The 21246-nt window shown below is 45.2% G+C and overlaps 1 protein-coding gene across 1 annotated transcript in view; it reads left to right on the top strand.

The window, feature by feature from the left end:
- The window catches only part of ENTPD3 (ectonucleoside triphosphate diphosphohydrolase 3), a 357567-nt gene that overhangs the window by 256014 nt on the left and 80307 nt on the right, over nucleotides 1-21246 (top strand). The window contains exons 7-8 of the mRNA XM_069648766.1: nucleotides 2039-2311; nucleotides 2431-2541. Of these exons, the coding sequence (XP_069504867.1) occupies nucleotides 2039-2311; nucleotides 2431-2541 (384 nt within the window). The remainder of the gene's footprint in view (nucleotides 1-2038; nucleotides 2312-2430; nucleotides 2542-21246) is intronic.

Below are 21246 nucleotides of genomic sequence, written 5' to 3' on the forward strand. Positions count from 1 at the left end.
GAGGTGCAAAATAATACTGGAAAATAATCTTAACAGAGGACCGCAGGAGAATGTTGTGCTCGTAGGGTGCTGGCTAATTCGACGTCAGGTTTTGGCGGGACTGAAGGAGTGACTATGTCCTGGTATTGTAAGGATTAAAGAACTCCTCCAATCGTAAATGATAGGGATGCTGCAAATTACCTTGGGTTGTTATGACCCTATGAAGGAAATGGGACTCCAGGCTCTTGCCTTTATATGACCAGCACACTCTTTGATGACGCGTTGTATTCCTATAATGATATTAGCATAATTAACAAAAAACATTTGACCTAAAACATTTGATGGAATTTTTGTGACCTTTTTTTGGTCACATTTAATTAAATATATATATATATATTGTGTGGGTAAGGGTATAGATTAGGTCAGGGAAGTGCAGGAGGTGCGGGGGGAGGGGTTCCCCCCTAATTTTAAACTGAAAAAAGGTCAAATATATTAGATAAAATGTGATTAGGTCAAATGTGTTAGGTCAAATAGACCCAAACCCCTATAATGGTATCTATGTTATCACTGCGCCGGCCATAATGTTGACCTAAAACTTTTCGGCTTCATAACAGTGCGGCGCAGTGATTACATAGATCAATTTTTCCCAGGATTCCCCCTACCCTCTACCCACCCACCCACTTACCTTATCAGCAGCACACTTCTGTCTGTGCTGCCAACTCTCCTCTATCACTACGGCGTCGGTTCTCTCCCACTGATGTGGGTCGAAACTGGCGCTGTGGGGTTCTTTTTTAAATAATTTTTTTAAGCTTTATTTTTCTTTATTGTCCCCCGATACCATCTAATAGAAGCAGGGAATACTCCCGCAACCATCGGTTCTCATTACCCTAAATAAAGGGAGCAGGGGACACGGCCGCAGTCCCTGCTCCCCTTACTCAGAGTATTTGGAGTCGCAATTTTTGAACGGCGCAAAGGCACAGTAAAGGTAGTGGTCGGAATTCTGTAGGCGACATTTTGGTATCATTGCCCTATAATGTGCAGTTTTCGTTATCTATATGAAGTGGAAATTATTTGCGCTGTTTATGTCATTCTTAATATAGGTAATGTTCTCTGGGTGTTGGGAAATCACAGGTAACTATCCGATACCATGATCCCTGATCAGACAAGGGGCCTCATTATGAGGCAGGTGCTGACGGAATGAAGGGGGCCGGTACGGGACCGGCCCCCTTCATTCCGTCAGGGCTGATTACGAGCTTCCCATCGCGAAACCCACATCGGACGCCTGGTAAAACCAGGCGTCCTTTCCTGGTCCCACGAGGGGAAGAGAGAGGTAACAACGGGACACTTATAATGTGCCCGTTGTTACCTCCATCCCCATTCCCATTGAGCCCTATGGGGGCTCAAATGGGAACGGGGAATGGTTCCTGCAAGGAGGACTTACCAGGTGGTCCTATGTCGGAATGACCCGGTAAGGCCCCCTTGCAGGAACCCGGCAAAGGAGCCTGGTTTGGAGGCAGCCATGGAGCTAGTAAGCTCCATGTCTGCCTCCAAACCCGTAATGAGGAAGGTGTCAGAGAATAGGGGCAGTAGTGGACTCACCTCACCTGACTCTAATCTTAGCATTTTGAGGTCCGGTTCCCACAACCTCCCTAAATGTTATCCAGTTTCTGGTTGAAATGTGAAACAGGTGGTGTGCATTGAAACTGCTCTCGAGTGTGATGGTTATGTGCTGTTTGCCACATGTGTTCACTGGGACTGAAGTACTTCCTTCCGGCAAAAAAAAAAAATGCAACACTGCAATATCGATACTTTGTGCACCAAACTAAACCTATATGGTCTCATTAAAATAGTGAAACATAATCTAATTAATTTACCAGTACTCAACAATCATTGACCTGTGTGCGGCCCATATTTTGGCGGAACCATGCAAATCGTATATAGTCCTTGCAACAAAAATGTTGGGAAAAAATACATAATGTTTAACAATGTACTTCGGTTGGACATACACATAATCATTTCTTTCTCATGTAAGCCTTTTCTGCTTTGTCATTGCCCACAGACCTCAACGAGCACAACGAGTGCCGAAAACCCCTGCTACCATCAGAATTACGCGGTCAATTTCACAATGAAGCACACATTTGGGAGCTTGTGCACTGCTCACTTCCGGCCAGCAAATTATCACCCTGATCACATTATCACATTCAGAGGCACTGGAAACCCAGCCTTGTGCCGGGACAAGATGGCCTCTTTGTTCAACATCTCGGCTTGCACTGATAGAGAAGACTGCTCATTTGACGGCGTCTACCAGCCCAAAGTGAAAGGCAAGTTCTCGGTAAGGCTAAAAGCAGATGAATATTTTTGTGGTAGGATTTTTCCACTCATCAGTCCCTTCCCGCCTTGTCTATTGCATGATGGTATAGCAACGGCAACCATTTTGTTTTTTCTCTGCAGGCCTTTTCAGGTTTCTACTACACAGCCCATGCTTTGAATCTGACTGGCTATTTCTCTCTGGCTGACTTTAACTCAAGTGTGTGGTCCTTCTGCCTGCAGAACTGGAACCGGGTAGGTAAAGCTTTTATAGGAATTTTTCCCATCAATGCAGGAGGATAGCTAAGACAATGCTGAGCAGCAAGGATCCGACACTAGTCCCGCACTTAGAGTCTGCACGCCGGCATGAAGCATAATATAAAAGCCCAATTTCATTTTTCCATCCGCTAGGCATCACTGTAGCGGCACTCTTTCTCTTACTGTTGTGCATCCAAGGGAAGTTCTGGTTATTGGCTTAATTTTAAATGATTAATTTAAACACTATCACTGTTTGTTGCCCTTATTTATTTATGTTTTATATTTTGTTTTTTTTATTTTCTCCTTGCTCAGCACTCCCCCCCTCTCATGCACTTTCCCCTTCGTCCTCTCCCATGCACTTGCGCGTTGTCAATGTCACTGGGCCTAGTAAAACCGTTGTTTTTGTTCTCCCTTGTTTCCCCTGCCTTGCCTTGTCGCGCTCAGAAACACTTGTGTACGAGCGCAATACAAATAAAATATCAATATCAATATCAATTATGCACCCATTCTGAAAAGCGTTGGATACAATCATGAAAACTGTATCCATGGCAATGGGAAGAAAAACATTAGCAAATTGTAATGAGATGAATTAGGACTAAAGAAAAGGAGGAGAACATTTAGAAATAAAAGTGATGGTTAAAAAAGGGATGGAAGAAGCGATTGTAGGAGGTAAGGGCAGAATATACCAAAGTTTAAGTGCAATTATAGAACAGACACCGATCCTAGTCGAGAGGCAGGGAGGGGTAGCGGCAGCCAGTCTGGCTTCAGGGAGACAGAAGGTTATGGAGAGAAACGGAAAGGAGACGGATATCTGAGCTTAGAATTGATAGCAATGGTGATAGAATAGAGGCAGGAAGACTAAGGAGATAAGTCGATCAGCAATTCGGCTGGAGAAAGAAAGGGATCTTCCCAATGAAGCATGGTCTGCTAGATTGTAGATCACCCTATGCTCCCGGGGAGAGCACTGAGAAGCTTAGGGCTGGCAACTATCCTGCAAAGTCATAGCCCACTGAAAGTCATAGAAAATGTTGTAATGTGTTCCTTGGTTTCAGAATGCAGAACTGTGCTGTGGGGTCTAGCATTCAAAGCACAGATAGAATGTTAGGGGTTCAGGGAGAAGTTTGTTGGAGGAAGGTGCTAATGGATGTGTGGTCCTGCTTCTTTTCATAAAACATCTGATGCTTGTCGCACACTACTGCCATGTGTAAAGGGTCGCACGTGTCCCCCTACCCCTTATGAATCCTGGAAAGGGCCATCACAGCTTGAAACCTCATGCGCGTCCTGGGAAACAGCTCGAGTCCATGAATGCACATTACACCACGCCCGCCGGCACAGCCGATATCCTTTGAAGGGAACGGGGCAGCAACCCCAACATTGCACCATCTGTGAGGAGGCACAGGGTGAGCAGTCAGTGTTCACACTGACCGCTCTCCTGCGAATGTCAGCCTCGGAGGCAATGCGAGATGAGGGTAACGTATACCTCTTGCAATTTGCGACTCAGTTGTTCATACACTTGGCCAAGCTCGGACTGGCCTATGGGGCAATATGGCAATGCCCAAACCCAAAATACAAAATGCTGATGTGGGACAGTTTTTTGGTCAAAGTGGGCCAGTTTAATGAGTTACTTCCCCATGCGACTAGTAGTTTTGACCATTGTTACTGAATAAATATTCTTTAAAATTCGCATTTGGGTACTACTCAAACAGTCTGTCACAAAAGGAATGAATTGCCATTTACAACTGTGGGCCATTTTTTAATTGGTAATGGTGCCCGAGACAATTGCATGCCCCAGTCTGACCCTGCACGCGCAACCAGCACGTTGCTTATCGATAAGAGTAAGTGAGTTAGTTAAGAAGAGTCAGTGGTTTTGTATAGTGCCCACACTAACTCACTTGCCTTTACAGGAGGAGGTGTCCAAATTGAATCCACAAGAGCCAAACCCATTCCACGCCAATGCACCCCACGTGTGAATACACTGAGTTTCAATGGGAGTTATTGGTAGTCAGTTGTGATCCTGCAAAACCAGTGTGGTGGAGGCTCTAGACCACTGGACTTAGTGACCCCTTCTTTAGACACTGATCATCCTGTTCTGGCTCCCTCAAAGCAGTTCCCCAATTTAAGGTGAGTGAAATAAAAACCCTTAGTTTCCCAAACATGTGGAGCTTCGAGCATTTTCAGAATGTGTCTATCTGAGGGGGCTTCATGGAAAATAGGAGGACTAAAGATATAGGCTTGTGTGCTCCAGATACCAAATTCTCAGCCCCCTTTGTGTGCCTACCTCTTTAAGGCTCTTTCAACAGCTTTTCACTTAGATGATATCAACTGACAATTATGCCAGTCAAAGAATACAGACATTTATGTGGGTGTTTCTTTGATCAAACTTCGGTATATCAAATGAAGGTCTTTATAGGGAATTATTTTATCTGCATGAAGGGTGGGTGGGGGCAGTGGCAGTGGAGGTCTTCCCTCGCATCTGAAATCTGGTCATGTTATTTTAGATCTTCAACTGGTTGTACACCAGCATTTTCATCCTCTGCATTTTTCATTGAGAGCAGAGGCCGCTACAAATAGTGGTCGGGCTGTGACTTCCTCAGAGACACTTACGGCATGCCGCAGGTCAGAATAAGGGGTATAGTCTCTTTGTATCTGCATCTCCTCCATGCACAGCAAAAGGGTTATTGAACCTTGCAATACTATACCACAGTTTGTAATTGTATTATTGTATTTCATTAGAATGGGGACTTAGCTCAAGAGCATTGGAGCGCTGTACATGCTGAGGGTTGCCAGCTTTTGTGCTTGCATCCTTTAACAGTAGCGCAGTACCCGTGACTTGCGGGCTGTGTATCCATTGGGATTAGTCCATGGTCAGGTGTTGTTGAAAAGCCACTTTGTGGAGGGTGGGTGCATGGCAAGAGAAGGATTGCTTGCAGGTGCTCTCTATGCAGACTATATGTGATTTGAGGCGGTTGATTCATTTGCTGTCAAATTCCAACACAGTCACAATAAGACAGGCAGCAGAGTGGTGGATTGCTATCAGGAGAGCCAAGTGAGCGTCTGGGATCCCTGTCAGGATGGCATTTCCCCCATCGATGTGGGAGACAAAAAAGACCTGCCCTACGGTCTGAAGGTTCTACACTGGGATTAAGACTTTGATTTTGGGTGGAGATTTGGAGCTAGGCCATTTGGTCCTTCGTGGTTTGTATTTCTGGAAGCATAGGCTGCTTTCAATGGAGAAGCCTAGGGAATTTGCCAAATCTGAGAGTTCTGTATCATATCTTTCTTGGCGCATGTCACTGAGATGGATGGGGATGCAGATTCGTACTCAAGCATCAAATGAATAATGACAACTCAATGGTTTGGCAAAGGGAGTCCGTTTAATGACAAGTACAAAAAACGGAGAGTTATGAACATCAGCGGTTCCTCGATCTTCCTTCTCGCTTCAACTCCAATGAACTTCACAAAAATCACATCCTTTATACTAAAAACTCGTCATCGCTGATGTGAAACGCTAAAAATGTTGCATGCAATTCTATTGGTTATAGGAAGGTAACTTTACTATAGGTACAATATCTGTATACTGTAACGGGGAGAGGGAGTTGGATCGACAACGTCAGGTGGGGCAACTAAGCCCTTCCTTCAAAATGGCTATTGTAAACATCACTAAAAGTACGACGTCTCATTGGTTCTACAGACTATAGGATCCTAGATTACTTGGTAGATTCTGATTGGGTTGAAACCACGTCACCTTGTACTTTTCCACTTTGCTTAGCAGCATGCAGAATGGTCAGCCAGGTGCAGGGTGCCCGTCAGCTCCCCTAGCCTCCCACCAACCAGTACCACCATCCATCACTGACCCACTGGACATGTGTCAATTACTTTCTAATTTGTAGGCCTTGATGTTGCCTTTCTGTCTGGGAGAACTCAGATATCTGTGTATGGCTCAAGGCTGCGCGTAGGTGTGATAGTCCCAACTCTTCTTGCTTGGCAGGTCACATGTTTTAGGCACCGTAAAATCATCTCCGTCTCCATGTAATTTGTGTATTTGATTTTAACTTTCTGTCCACCAAATGCCTTCTGCTGCTTATCTCGACTCCTTTGAACAAGATACTCCGCTCTTGGCATCATAAATTGTATTAGCCTGTGTCAGCTAAGATGACCTTGCATGGGTCTCATGCATCTGAGTTTCGTTTCTGTCTTTGGCTTTCGATTCCTGTGATTGAGGGCCTTTGCTCCTGGGGCCTCTAGGAACTTGCGGTTGGTTCTGCCCTTTTGCAAAGTGGACATATATGTCATATAAAGTGCTCCTTTTGAGGTAGATATGTGTATGTGGCGTTTGCCGGACTATAGGTTTCTACTAAGCATAGCAAGCCACATGATTTCCTCAGCTTTCTTGCGTTTCCTAGCATATGTACACGTGTAAACTGGTTGCGTATCTCAATCGCTCTTATGGCATAAACTTTTTATACTTGACATCGTCCTTTTAACTTCAACTCAGGATGTCACTTATGCATGGTGTTTCGTCTCTTTTCGTCATTCACAGGTCGTCGTTTTCTTTATCTGAGAGTCAGTCTGAGTTCTTGTGATGTCACCATTCATCTTCTTTTAGGACTTTCTTGGCCTCTTCAGGGACTGTACTCAGCCTCTTCAGGGACTGTACTCAGACAATCTTCATTCGGTTTTATTTGTTGATATGGTTTCCTCAATGGGTACTTTACTGTCCATGTTTTCTTTGGTGTTGGTACTTCAATAGGTCGTTCTAATAGGTACCGGGCAGAGCCCAACTGCAGCTCTCTGCTGGTTTATTTGCTCATCCTATGTCGCGTATCTCGGCGTGAACGTTTCTGGCACTTCAAAATGGGCGCACTGAGTGCCGGTCGTGCTTGGGACCTCCTCTACAGACGCTTTGGTGGTAGTGATATTGGTGCTGAAGGTGGCAGTGGAAAAGTGTGGATATTGTTGGATGGCATGGGTATGATTGATATAAGGTTTTGGTCGTGGGTGATCATGAAGGTATAAGTTGTGTTTCAGGATGCTCAAAGGTGTTGTGGGTGTTGGCTGATGGTATTGATGGTATTGATGGTGTTGTGGTGTTATGGTAGTAAACTGGGTGTTGTGGCGTTGGTAAGGTGCTGTTTGTGAGTTGAAATGGACTTGAAACATGTCAATCATCACCATTCCTCAAAACCCCATACAGGCACTTTACTAGAAACTTCTATCAGCCCTAGGTAGTTACTATGCCCACTTCTACAGCACCCGAATTGCAATAGAAAATGCAAGGACAAATACGTGCACATCCAAAACTGCCAGAACGCCAGTCATCGAGGCGCACTCTCCATCCAGTATCTTATTCACTCACGTCAGGACACAAGTTTATTTCCCATTTCTTAGTTATTTAATTTCACAATTCATGCAACACATCACAACAAAACATGTCAGCCACCATTAATCCCGTCTCTCCCAAGAAAGTTAACGTGGTTCGCGGCAACCTTGCTGCTTGCTCACAACACCTTGTCTCTGACACCCCCTCGACTGAAATACAGAGTACATGGTAATGAAAAGAGGACTTCTGTTCCTTTAGACAGTGGCGGCCATCTTCAAATGGGCATTTCTTCCACACATGCTTACCGAACAACGTAATGTTGCCCGTGATTCAGTAGTCTTAGTAGGCTATGGCAGTCACTGATATTTTTACACATCTGCTGTTTGCTCATATCTGCGGGAAACAGGGTCCACTATCCTGCTCTTTTCATTACCGCATATCCCATTTGTTGCAAAGAATGCAAACAATCGCAAAAGTGTTTTATGTTTCCACTTCATATGTAACAATGATAAAGTGCTGTGTGCCGGGCATCATTTTGGGGTTTTCTTCCACCATATTATGTAAAGTGCATAGTGCCACACAATTGGATCACCTATAGAATCCTTGATATTGATATGATATGATATGATATGATATGGCATTTGTAACGCGCCTATACACAAGTGTTTCAAGGCGCGATGAGGCAGGGAGGGGGGAACAAGGGGAAGACAGACATCGATCCTACTAGGCCAGGTGTCATTCAGATCGCGCAAGTGCAGGGGTAGGGGGAAGGGAAAAAGTGCAAGGGGGAGGGGGGAAGTGCAGTACAAAGTAAGTAGAATAAAAATAAATAAATAGGGCCAGCTGGTGGCAAGTGCAAGGTAAGTGCAGACAAGTGCTGGGAAGGGGGGGGGGCTGTAGGGATACAGAGACAGTCCCGCAGTGCAGGGGTTGCCAGGGAGGCAGTGCAAGTGGAGAGTGGCTGGGCCCAGGACCGAGGTCGGTGAGAGTGGCCCAGTTGCAGATTCAGTGCAGTTTCAGTGAAGAATTTAGCAGGGGAGAGGGAGAGAGAAAGCAGAAGCAAAGAGGAAGGTTTTGAGGTGCTTCCGGAACCGGAGATGGTTCTCCTCGAGTTTCAGGGAGGCAGGAAGGCTGTTCCAGAGGGCGGCCCCTGCCGCGGAGAGAGATCTACCCCCAGCTCGTTGCTTCGAGAAGCGGCTAACCCTGAGGGAGTTGGAGACGGATGAGCGAAGGGCTCAGGAAGGAAGATATTTAGGAAGAGAGAGTTGAAGGTATTTAGGCCCCAGGTCCCAGATGGCCTTGTGGACAATGCAGAGGGTTTTGAACTTAATCCTCGCAGCCACTGGGAGCCAGTGTAGAGATATCAGTCCTGGAGAGATACGGTCCCTGGGCTTGAGGCCAAGGACAAGTCTTGCAGTTAGCAACATTCCATCTATATTATAACATAGCAGACAAACATTTATTTTACTATCCTTCTATTCTGGAAAAGGCCAACAATAAAGTGCATAGTGCAAGCAGCATCATTTTGTATATATGAAAAAACTTTGTTAAAGGGCCTTTGTGGTTAAGGCGCACTAACAAAAACCTAGTAAATTCAGTGAAAATACTTTGTTAAAGGGACGTTATGATTACAAGGTCAAATCGAAAAACCCAAGAAATTCCCCAGTTATAGTAAGTTTTGCAACCATAACTTGCGCCTCTGCCATGCACTGCTAAGACTAACACCCAGGACATCAAAGATGGCATCACAATGGCATCATCGATAACATCGCCAATGACATCACATATGTGTGCTTGTTTTTGTTCAGTGACAGTGAGAATTTTAAGCAGAGGACTTGATATGGTCATACTATATTGAACACCTGATATACATACTCTTTAGGTCCTGTACATGTTGACCTGAAACTAAATTGGCATAAGCTCATGGTGCACTTACATGGAAATATAAATAGACCTCAGATAGACAATAAAATGTTATATATATATGATAAACCCTAATCTTAATGTCATTTTCTGATCATAGTATTTTGTTCCTCATTACTAGAGTTTCCCTGCATGTGCCACAGATGTGTATACATTGATACTCTCCATATATATTTTATGTACTAACACATAAGTAACACATAAGTACATGTTGTGATACATGCAGTAGTTCACGAAAAGCCTCCTGATCACCCTTTATATGTTGCTAGCAACACTATACAGAACTCCTTGTCGGGAGTTTCCATCTGGATTGTTACAGAGGAGTGACGTCATCAGTGATGTCATCAATGACAAAAGATGTTTATAGTCCTTTCGCATATGTTAAAAGATAAATTATTAATAACCCATATACCGTGCAGTAACATCATGAAACATTTTGAAATTCACTGACAAAACTTTGGTAAAGGGAGGTTATGGTTAATTTGCACTAATAAAAACCTATGAAATTAAGTGAAGAAACTTTGCTAAAGGGACGCTATGATTACAAGGTAAAACTGAAAAACCCAAGAAATTTGCCAGTTATGGTAAGCTATACAACTATAACTTGCGCCACCACCGTGCACTGCTAAGGCTAACACCCAGGACATCAATATTCATAATTTCTGATAATCAGTGTAAAACAAACGTGTAGATTTTACACGTTCTTTTCACACAATGGGCCTCATTACACGGTAGGCAGTACGGGTTTACCAGTACCGGTAAGGGCACCGGTACCGGTAAACCCTTACCGCCTTACTAAGAGTTCCCTTTGTGGGACCTGACCTTAACGGCTGGTTTTACTAGGGAATAAATGAGAATGGGGAAGTGCCTTGGTGAATGGGGAATTACCGCCCGGCTCACCTTGGAGTAGGGCGGTAATTCCGCCATCCACCAAGGCGGACACGGTAATAGCGCCATGGTTACCGCCTACCGTGTAATGATCCCAATGTCTGAAAAAGTCGAAATACCTTTCACAAATAATTCTGGCGGAATATGCCAGCTGGCAACAGCTCTCGCGGTGTCTGTTTCTGCTCGCCTGCCCAAGGAGCGATTTTTCCCTGGTTCTGCCACATGCAAGGTTAGCTGACTTGATAGATTTCCTAGAAGGTGAAATGCAAATCACTAACTTTCTAATTATATTGTACTTTTGGTGCAAATTCTACATTACCAGACTTTCGAATTTTCATTTTAATGCCGCCACCTTCCTGCCAGAATGGGAGGCCTTGAAAACAGCAGCCCAAAGTTTACTCTAGAGTTTTGTGTGTGAAAAGGGTGCTGCCTCGCCTGCTACTTGAATATTGGTGACCTCAGCCTAGTAGCCATAATGGCGTGTGTTTATCTGCGTGAATTCAGAAGTGCACACATGTTCATAGTTCCTTTTTAGTTTAGGCTATTAGGTGGCGTTGAAAGCGCATCCACTCTCTGTACCCAACCCACCCACTCTACCTCCATTCTCTCTATCCCTACAGCCTACCTTCACTCACTCTATCCCCACCATACCTCCATTCTCTCTAGCGCACCACCCTACCCCCACCTTCTCTACCCCCACCCACCCTACCCCCACCCCTCTACCCCAACCCACCAACCCTGCTCCCACCATCTCTATCCCCAACCACCCTAGTCCCACCCTGTCTACCCCCACCCTATATACACCCACCAAACTAACCTACAGCCACCCTCTCTACTCCCACCATTTCTAACCCCACCCTTCCCCCACCCCCTCTACCCCATCAACCCAACCTACCCCCACCCACTCAACCCTCACCCTCTACCCCCGACCGTCTCTACCATACCCCGACCCTCTCTACCCCCACCACCCTACCACAACTCTCTGTACTTCCACCCACCCTGAACCCCATTCTCTCTATGCCCACCCACTCCACCTCCAATCTGTCCCCACCAACCCAATCGATCTTCATTCTCTCTACCCAGACTACCTCCACTCTGTGTATCACACCCACCCACCCTACATACACTCTCTACCCCACCCAGCCTACATACACTCTCTTTACCCCCACCCACCCTACCCCCACCTTCTCTACCCTCACCCACTCTACCCCCACCCCTCTGCCCCAACCCACCAACCTGCTCCCACCATCTCTATCCCCAACCACCCTAGTCCCACCCTGTCTACCCCCACCCTACCCCACTCTATATACACCCACCAACCCAACCTACCCCAATCCACTCTACCACCACCCTCTCTACTCCCACCATCTATAACCCCACCCACCCTACCCCCACCCTCTCTACCCCATCAACCCAATCTACCCCCAACCACTCGACCCTCACCCTCTCTACCCCGACCATCTCTACCATACCCCGACCCTCTCTACCCCCACCACCCTACCACAACTCTCTGTACCCCCACCCACCCCAAACCCCACTCTCTCTATGCCCACCCACTCCACCTCCAATCTGTCCCCACCAACCCAATCGATCTTCATTCTACCCACACCTACCCAGACTTCCTCCACTCTGAGTATCACACCCACCCTACATACACTCTCTACCTCACCCACCCAGCCTACCTCCACTCTCTTTACCCCCACCCATCCTACCCCCACCTTCTCTACCCCCACCCGCCGTAGCCCCACCGCTCTGCCCCAATCCACCAACCCTGCTCCCACCATCTCTATCCCCAACCACCCTAGTCCCACCAAGCCTACCTCCACTCTCTTTACCCCCACCCACCCATACCTACTCTTGCTCTTGCTCTGCCCCACTAACTCGACTCTCACTCTTTCTACCAAACACCCACCCTACCCCAATCTCACTACCCCGACCCACCCAACTCCCTCCACCACCCACCCACAATCTCTATCCCCTCTCCTTCCTCTCATATTTATTTCTTACCCTCTCACTCTCAACCTTTCTCGCTCATATTTCCTCTTGCTCATCATCAATGTTGCCCTCTCTGTCATTTCCTCCCTTGCTGTATTCTCCTTCCTTCTCATTCTCTTGCACACCCCTTATGGCACCCTCATTTGAAACTTTGAAGTCACATTCCTTGAACTGTGGTGCCTATTAATGCAGATGCAAAGAACATCAGTGAACACCAAAACTATTGGCTTTGCCAATGCTTGGTATAAACACGTTTACGTTCACAATAGAAATGCCGTTGGCCGGTCTGAATCTGACAGTAGAGCGTGCTTCATTTTCGCTTGACACTGCATTGAAACACTTGTGTATATGCGCGTTATAAATGCCATATCATATCATATCATGGATGTAAGTGAAAATTCACCCCTGTAGATATTCCATTTCAAAACAGCAAAAAACAGGTCTCTAATATAGGCCGGCAGACAATGTATCATTGTGTTTCTCTCCAAGAGTAAAACCTCACTTTATTTTAGGATATACTTTCAGTCCAATTGCCAATTGATAAAAACAAAACGAATGTTCGATACAAAATGTATCCTAAATCGTACTAATTTTGAACTGTGGTCAGTTTGGGCTGATGTGCATTGTTTGTGCTTTTACAGCTATCGTGCTATTTGCATATTAATGGAAGTGCACCCACCATGTTCCAAACTTAAAATTAACTTTAGTTCAAACAAGTGCCCAGGCCCAGACTATCTGGAGCCGGCACGGTTAGGCAGGCAGACGCACAGGGCACATTTGCTATTATGTAGCAAATGATCCATCAGCCCAGAAACAAGCAGCCGTCTGCCTGCCCCCCCAGTCTCCCTTTGACAAGTTTGTTGTTACGTGTGCACGTATATGTGTGCGCAGTGAGACATTGTGAATAGCTGGGGTTGTCCGAGCACAAGCGGAGCAGAGAAGAGCTGCGAGCGGCGCTTCAAGCCTGGTCCAGGTGAACGTCTCACTCCATTAACACCCCCACTAAAAACTCAGGAGTCTAATGGAACTGTTGCAGAGATCTGGGTGGGTGTGACAAAACAACTTCCGGGGCACAAGTGGTCCAGGGATGAATATCGGTTTCTAAACCATCAATCAGCCCCACACCTCTAACACACCAGAAGCGATCCAGACAGATTGGAAATACAAGTAAAATATAAACCTCTGTTACCAATTTTGGTAATGCGGACGAAACGGCAGGCTTATCTCTGCAAGGTCGTGGATTGTTGGTTAGTTGCAACAAAGTGAAAATACAATTATTATCCAATGATAAAATGAACTGTCCAGTCAAAGTTTTTATAAAAATATCTACTTTATTATTATTACAACAGACAGTTCCAGCACACTACCAAATACAGCCCACCCTGTAAAGGAACACAGAGGACAGACAATTTCACAAAGGAAAGGAATGCACTCTGGGTACCGACAGGGGGGTAGTTGGTAAAGCAATCAGTCTTAACCAGCTTATTTGGTTTCAACACCAAGGGAACAAGGGTCGTAAATGTCACTATGAGCATTCGGAGAAGGACCAGAGGACAGAACCACAATGTACCTGATACTTGAGATGATCTTGATGTTCGACAGCATCGAGTCAGCGCCAGGAAGCTATGCAACTCCTGCAACAGAGTTCAAGATGGGAGACAACTGTGGGTATCAGGCGGCAGTCAGTTCGGCCAGCGAGGCTGCAGGCTGCAGGCTGGCCTACACGGCGGCTCAGGGTCAAGAAACGTTCTCTCTGTGCTGGTTGGTGGATCTGGAATACTGGTTGAGGCATCTCAGACAGCTTTTGTGACTGCAGCGTGACAACAATCAGTGGTGCAGCCGGTCCTGGTTCGAGGGTTCGACTGCCTCACAAATGGATGCTGGTTGATGCTTGTTGTGGTACTCCTCCTTGCTTCTTCGCAGGGCTTGTATCGTCCTTTAAGGTGGACGGCCCAAAGCTGAGGAGAGTGTTTGCAGAAAACAGCCTTGTCCTTTGATCAGAGACTCTCTGGCACTTCCCACCTAGGAATCTTGATGGCAGAACCTAGCAGGGTACGCAAGGGTGCTGGCTGGGTACCAGTTCTGGAGCAGCTGGACGGGTCGTCCGAGTTTGGTATCTCCTTCTGTTTCCTGGGAGATGTTGACGGGAAGGATCTTGCTTCCCTCTTGGAAATCCTGGCCATCCTTCAGTGGCGGAAGCTGTAAGGCAGATTGTACCTTCAGCCAGTGTCCAAATGAGTCCTTCTTCTTACTCCTTTTGAAGTCATTGGATGATCTGCTAAGTGAGCGGCTCAGCCCTCTTTTAAAGCCAAATGGGCCCATTGATTGGCGCAGGTTAAGCCTACCTTAATGAACCAATCCTGGGTCTCAACCAACAATCTTCTGTTGTGCGTGAGGTCATAACCAGAGTGCTTTGCAATAGGAAATCTAAGGGGTGACAACATGTACTACTAACTTCCACCCATCTTCCTGATTGTTGTCGATCAAAGTGTCTCTCTGGTTAATTGAGCTCTCTGTGACTCCTGATCAAAGCACAGGTCTCCCTTAATTTTTGTAACAAGAATAGACTTTCTGTTGCCATCAAATCACATACTTCTTCCCTCTGAAAGGGGTTCCCTGCAGGGGTTTCCTCGTGTAAACAGTTGTCCCAGCCATGACATTCACTGCCCTTCAAACATAGGGGTGGGAGCTAGCTTCAAGCTGACATATTGCATATCAAAGAGGTGGTGGTGTTCCCTGACCTTTGTTAGTTCTGTGAGCAGGCCACTTCCCAGGCCTGCTTAAATTAACTCTCATCAGAATGTGCTGTCACCACACAGAACTACAATAGAACAGGGCGGATCGAAGGAGCCTTTTATATTTTAATTAGGCTGGCCACTGCTACTAGGATCGCAAATAATTTCCATCCCCATGAGCGTAATACCTCCCAGAAACAGGAGCTTATGTTCAATTCCCAACTTCCTTCAGGGGGCTGTAGGTCAGAGCTTAAAACGTGCAATTTTCTTATCGCTTTGAAAATCGTAGGATAGGAGTCGCTTACAAATACGCAACACGCTGATCCCACGATTTTACAAACTCCCCCACGATCAACCAGAATTACATCAAGAGCCATCCTATTTTGGAGTGTCATTAATCTAATTCCTTTCTCCTCTAATGTCATATCGTATAATATATCTGTCGTTCCATTTATTGTTTTCTCTAATATTCTGGACAGTTGTCTTATATTATAGGAGTTTATTGCTTGGCCCCAAAATGGTATGAAGGATGTTGCTATGTCTTCTGCGATCAAACCTCCTTCCTCATTTCGCCGTGGTCTTGACCTGGCCAATTTGGCTATATCTGCTGTTCTTGAAAGGAATACCCCCGGGAACAAAAATCCCAAGTAACAAGTACCTCCCCAGTTTCTAGGTAACCACGGATACGCTTTTTCTCCACATATAAAATAAATAGGATCACCTACATAAACTGGCTCTACCTCCTTATCAAAGAATGCTATATTCATGCATCTAGTGAATGTCCCTACTGAACAGGAACCCTTTTTTCTCAGGCAAAAGGGAACAGAGCGTGGACTGTAATTTACTGTATAGGAGGGGGGCACTGTATCTTTATTTCCTTCTGGGTTCATATGAAAAGTTATTACAGATGATTTATAGGGCACAAATAATCTGTCTTGTGGCATCACTTCTGGTGTGATCAGTCGTGCTTTGTGAAATATAGAACAGCCTACAGGTTTCATAATAATTTCTTCGAATTCATTCATATTTGTTCTATCTAATTGACCAGTTTCACTTTCGTTCCATTTCCCACAGTATAATGCACTCAAGGAGACGTGACATGCAGAACTCAATGGCAAAGGCTGCACATACCAACCAATTCCCTTACCACCATGCTGCGGCAAGTGGGTACATACCCAGCAATTATTCTTTCTCAATATTGAGTGAGTCATAGTCATTATTAGCAGTAATATGTTATTCCCATAACCTTCCCTATGTCTTTCTTCCATTGGGGACAGAGTGTAAGTAATTACATGAACCCGGGTTTTCAGTAGTGGAGATGTTTCCAACAGGCAAGAGTACTTCCAAGGGTTGTATTTCTTCTAAGTACCATAATACTAGTAGTGTCATTATTGGGGCTAATATACTCATTACACACATGACTATCGTTAAGATCAGCATACAATTTTTTCGGCAATTTCTTTTTTGTAACCTTCCAGTCTCTATAGTTAACTCATTACCAGCAGTGGTGCAGGAGGGGGCAAAAGCTGGTTCTGGCATTTTTCTTTCACTTTTCTTCTTCTCCACCAATGTTCGTCGTGAATGTCTCTTATCGTTGCACTCGTTCGAATGTCAATAAGTTCAGTAAATGTAAACAGTTTGTTCTGCCAGTTCTTAGCAGCCTGGATTGCAATACGTTGGGCACGATCCCTGTGCATCTGCACATTCCTCAAAGAACTCCAGAGCAGTTATCAATTGCCTTCGTACCATGTGAGCCCCTCTTGTCCGTAAGGGGTGATCTGCATATGGATTTTTTTAGCACCGAGGAGCCTCGCTCTTGGGCTGTCCAATTTGCACAACCCTCACGCCGCTCTCCTCTAGGACTCCGGTTCCTACTTCATCCGTGATAGGGAACAGAGGCAACAAAGATCAAAAGGAGGTGAAATGAAGATTTGATCACTCCTTCTTCCAGTTCCGTAAATTATACTGTCTTGCTCCTGGTATCGTGTGATCAATGAATAGTGCGGGGGCACTTCCAGACTCAAGCTCGGACTGGCAGATGGTGGTGAGCGCCAAAGTGGTGATGCAGGTTTCCTTTCAGGCTGCGGCGCAATGAAAGATGGTGGGCACCAAAGTGGTACACGTTTTGTGTCAGCCAGAAATGATGCAGGTTCTGCTGGACAACGTTGGGGCACTCTTTGCCCTTCCTCTTTTATAGCAATCTTTTCAGGCTTCGTTCCAGGCTTTATTTCAGGATCAGACAGATTTTGTGGCAAAGAACCGGCAACTGTTTCTTTAGTTTCTGGGACTGCTGTCTCTTTCTAGTCGTCTCGATCAGGCAGTTTTTCAGACGGCGACGGGACCTTCTTGGCATGCGTTGCATGTATCCACGCTTTCCTTGCGTCCACACGGATTGCAGTTTGTGTTGCTAAAAATATCTGGTAGGGTCCACGCCATCTGGGTGCAAGTGATGTTTTTCTCTCAAAATTCTTGACCAGAACCCATTCTCTGGGTTCCAGTGAATGCCCCGGACCAGTGTATCTGATGGGTAGAGCCTCCTGCACCCGCTGATGAATCAAACACAATTTTTTTATATTAACAGATAACAGTAAATGCTGAGCACAGGATATTCAATCTGCTTTAGCCGTTTTGGCTGTGGTGCACACCAAACATTCGCCGGCCTCCCCATCACTATCTCGTATGGGGAGAGCCCAGTTCTTGCCTGCACAGATGTGCGCATGCACAGTAACGCGAGCAGTAATGCGTCTACCTAGATCAACGTGTTTCCTGCACAAATTTTACTTATCTTGGCCTTTAAAATGCTGTTGTGATGTTCAATAAGACTGGCACTCATGGGGTGTCTAGAACAATGGAATCTCTTGTCAATCTGGAGACCTGCGCAAATCTGTAGTATCACTACGCCCATAAAATGCGGGCCATTATCTGACCATATGACATGGGGCAGAAATACTTCTTCAACATTACTTTTGCCGTGCTCATGGCGGTGCAGTCTTTTAATGGATATGCTTCCACCCACTTACTGAATGCAGATATAACCACTAGAACATATTTCAGGTTTTGGCACCTCTCCATCTCTATGATATCAAAATGGATTACCTCAAATGGCATAGAGGGAGGGCCGAAACTGCCTGGTGGAGTCACCGTTCCCTTCCCCACATTATGTTGTAGACACGTGATACAATTTTGAACCAGCCTCTCTGCATTTTTCTTTATGTGTGTGTTCTCCCATATTGTGGCTAGATGCTGAACTATATTTTTGGCACAAATGTGAGTAGGGCTGTGGGCCATTGTGACCATTGCAGTTACATAGGAGTTGGGCAGCATCCAATTTTTACTTTTCTTGTCTACCCAGAAACCTTGTAGATCTAATTCAGCAGAGCCCTCAGCACACCATCGTATCTCATCAGCAGTGGCCTCTGCCTGCATCTCTTTGACAGTAGCAATTCAATCTTCTATCATGCATGGCACTTCCTCAGACTGTTCTGTCAACATTTTGGTATTCAAATCAGTGGCAGTTTGCTTCGCAATCCTGCCTGCAAATGCGTTTCCCTCTCCCACTTTACATGTTACTTTTGTATGCGCCTCGCATTTCACTATTGCTAGGCGCTTTGGACATGTAAGTGCAGACAGTAACCGTACAACCAAAGGGCCATGTTGAATTCTTGCCCCATGTGATGTCAAGAAACCCCTCTCAGCCCAGAGTCGGCCAAAGTTATGAACCACGCCAAAGGCGTATTGGCTGTCAGTATATATGTTTACACTCACATTTTCAGATAGCTCACAGGCTCTGGTTAAAGCTTTTATCTCTGCGGCTTGTGCAGAGTTGTAGGGGATTCTTTTACTTTCTACAAGACTCTTCAACGTAGTGATAGCATAGGCAGCAGTTGATGTGCCATCAGGTAATTTAAAACAGGAGCCGTCACAAAACAGTTCTCCATCTGGCTCTTTTTGTGGGGTATCTGTTAAATCAATTCTTCCTTTCGTTTCTTCCTCAGTAACCATTAAACAATCATGGGGAGGTGATTCATTCTCACCTATTTCTTCCGTGGGCAGTGGCATTTATTCTGCAGGATTCAAAGCGCTACACCTCATAATTTGGATGTTTGGCGCAAAGAGGACAATTTCATATCTAGTCAATCTAGCAGAGGTAAGGTGTTGCGTCTGCGTTCTATTTAATAGAACATCTATGGCATGTGGCACCATCAAAATCAAGGTGTGCCCCAACACCATTCCTTCGGTTTGTTTCACTAACATCTCGCAAACAACGTGGTAGTGCGCGCGCTACAAGGACCAGCGCAGAAGAAAAATAGCTGCATGGCCTATTTCTTCCACCTTGTTCCTGTGTCAAAACAGCCAACGCACAGCCCTCACTTTCATGTAGAAACAATCTGAAAATGTTCTCATAATTTGGTGTGCCCAAAACTGGAGCAGAACACAATGCAGTTTTGAGCAGATCAAATGCTCTCTGGCATTCTTCATTCCACTGCAAAGGCATCACAGCATCCTTTTTTGTCAATGCCGCCACAATAAATGCAAAGTTCACAATCCACTGCCGACAATAGGAAGCCATGCCTATTATAGCTCTGACTCCTTTCTGTGTCTTTGGAATAGGCATATCAGAAATACTCTCTATCCTTTCCGGGATCAGCCTTCTCCGCTCTCTCGAAAGTAGGTAGCCCAAATAAGCTGCCTCCTTTCGACAATATCGGAATTTCTTTAATCTCGCTTTGTGGCCATGCGCTGCTAAATGTGTCAATAATAAAACAGTACTCTTTTTACAAATCTCTTCTGTATCTGCAGCGATTAATAGGTCATCTATATACTGTAACAATACACAACCTGTCGGTAATTCTAGCATATCTAGCTGTTCTTTCAATGCTCTGCTGTAAATACTCAGACTCTCTGTGTAGCCCTGTGGAATGCGCGTGAATGTAAATGATCGTCCTCCTAATGTTAAGGCAAACAGATATCTACTTTCCTTGTGTACTGGAATGCTAAAGAAGGCATTTTTCAAGTCAATAACACTAAAGTACTCTGCCGAAGTGGGAATCATTGTCAAAATTGTGGTGACGTCTGGAACCAATGGGAATTGAGGATCTACTACTTTGTTTAATGCGCGCAGATCTATTATGAAACGATACAGTACCTCATTACTTCCTTTCTTATACACCGGAAGAATGGGGCTGTTACATGTACTGCCTGTAATCCCTTCAATCACCCCCAATTTTACCAAATCAGAAACAATACTTTTCAATCCTTTCTCTCCTTCTGCTGAAATGTTGTACTGTGGAATACGCGGTAACGTTACTCCTTCTTTTAAAACAATCTTTACTGGTTCTATTTTCAAGCATCCCACATCATTGTCATTCATTGCCCATGTACAAGTTGGCACTTCACTCAATTCTCCTGGCAAGGAGTTGGACAGAAATTCAGATATTGGTAAATTCTGTGGCGAAATTGTCAAGAGCACTCCATCAGGAGTGCAATGGATAACTGCACTCAGTTTTTTCAATAGATTTAAACCCAAAAGGTTTTCCCCACAATTTTCTGTTAAGAGAAATGGACAATATACAGTGAATGGACCTAATGTCACTGCTACTGGTTAGGACACTTGATTGATCACTGGGGTACCTGCAAACCCTACTGAAATATTTCTTTGCCCTGACAGTAGTATTTCTGGAACCAAGTGATGGTCTATCGAGCACTGTTGCTCTCCTGTATCTACGACAAAGCTATGCTCTCTATTCCCAACTTTCATTTCTACGCAGGGTCCTTTTTGATTCACGGGAATAGACACTGGTTCCGACAATCACAACTATTATTATAGTACGTATTTGATTG

This window comes from Ambystoma mexicanum, chromosome 2q, assembly GCF_040938575.1.
Source record: "Ambystoma mexicanum isolate Mex_15411 chromosome 2q, UKY_AmexF1_1, whole genome shotgun sequence".
NCBI lineage: Eukaryota > Metazoa > Chordata > Amphibia > Caudata > Ambystomatidae > Ambystoma > Ambystoma mexicanum.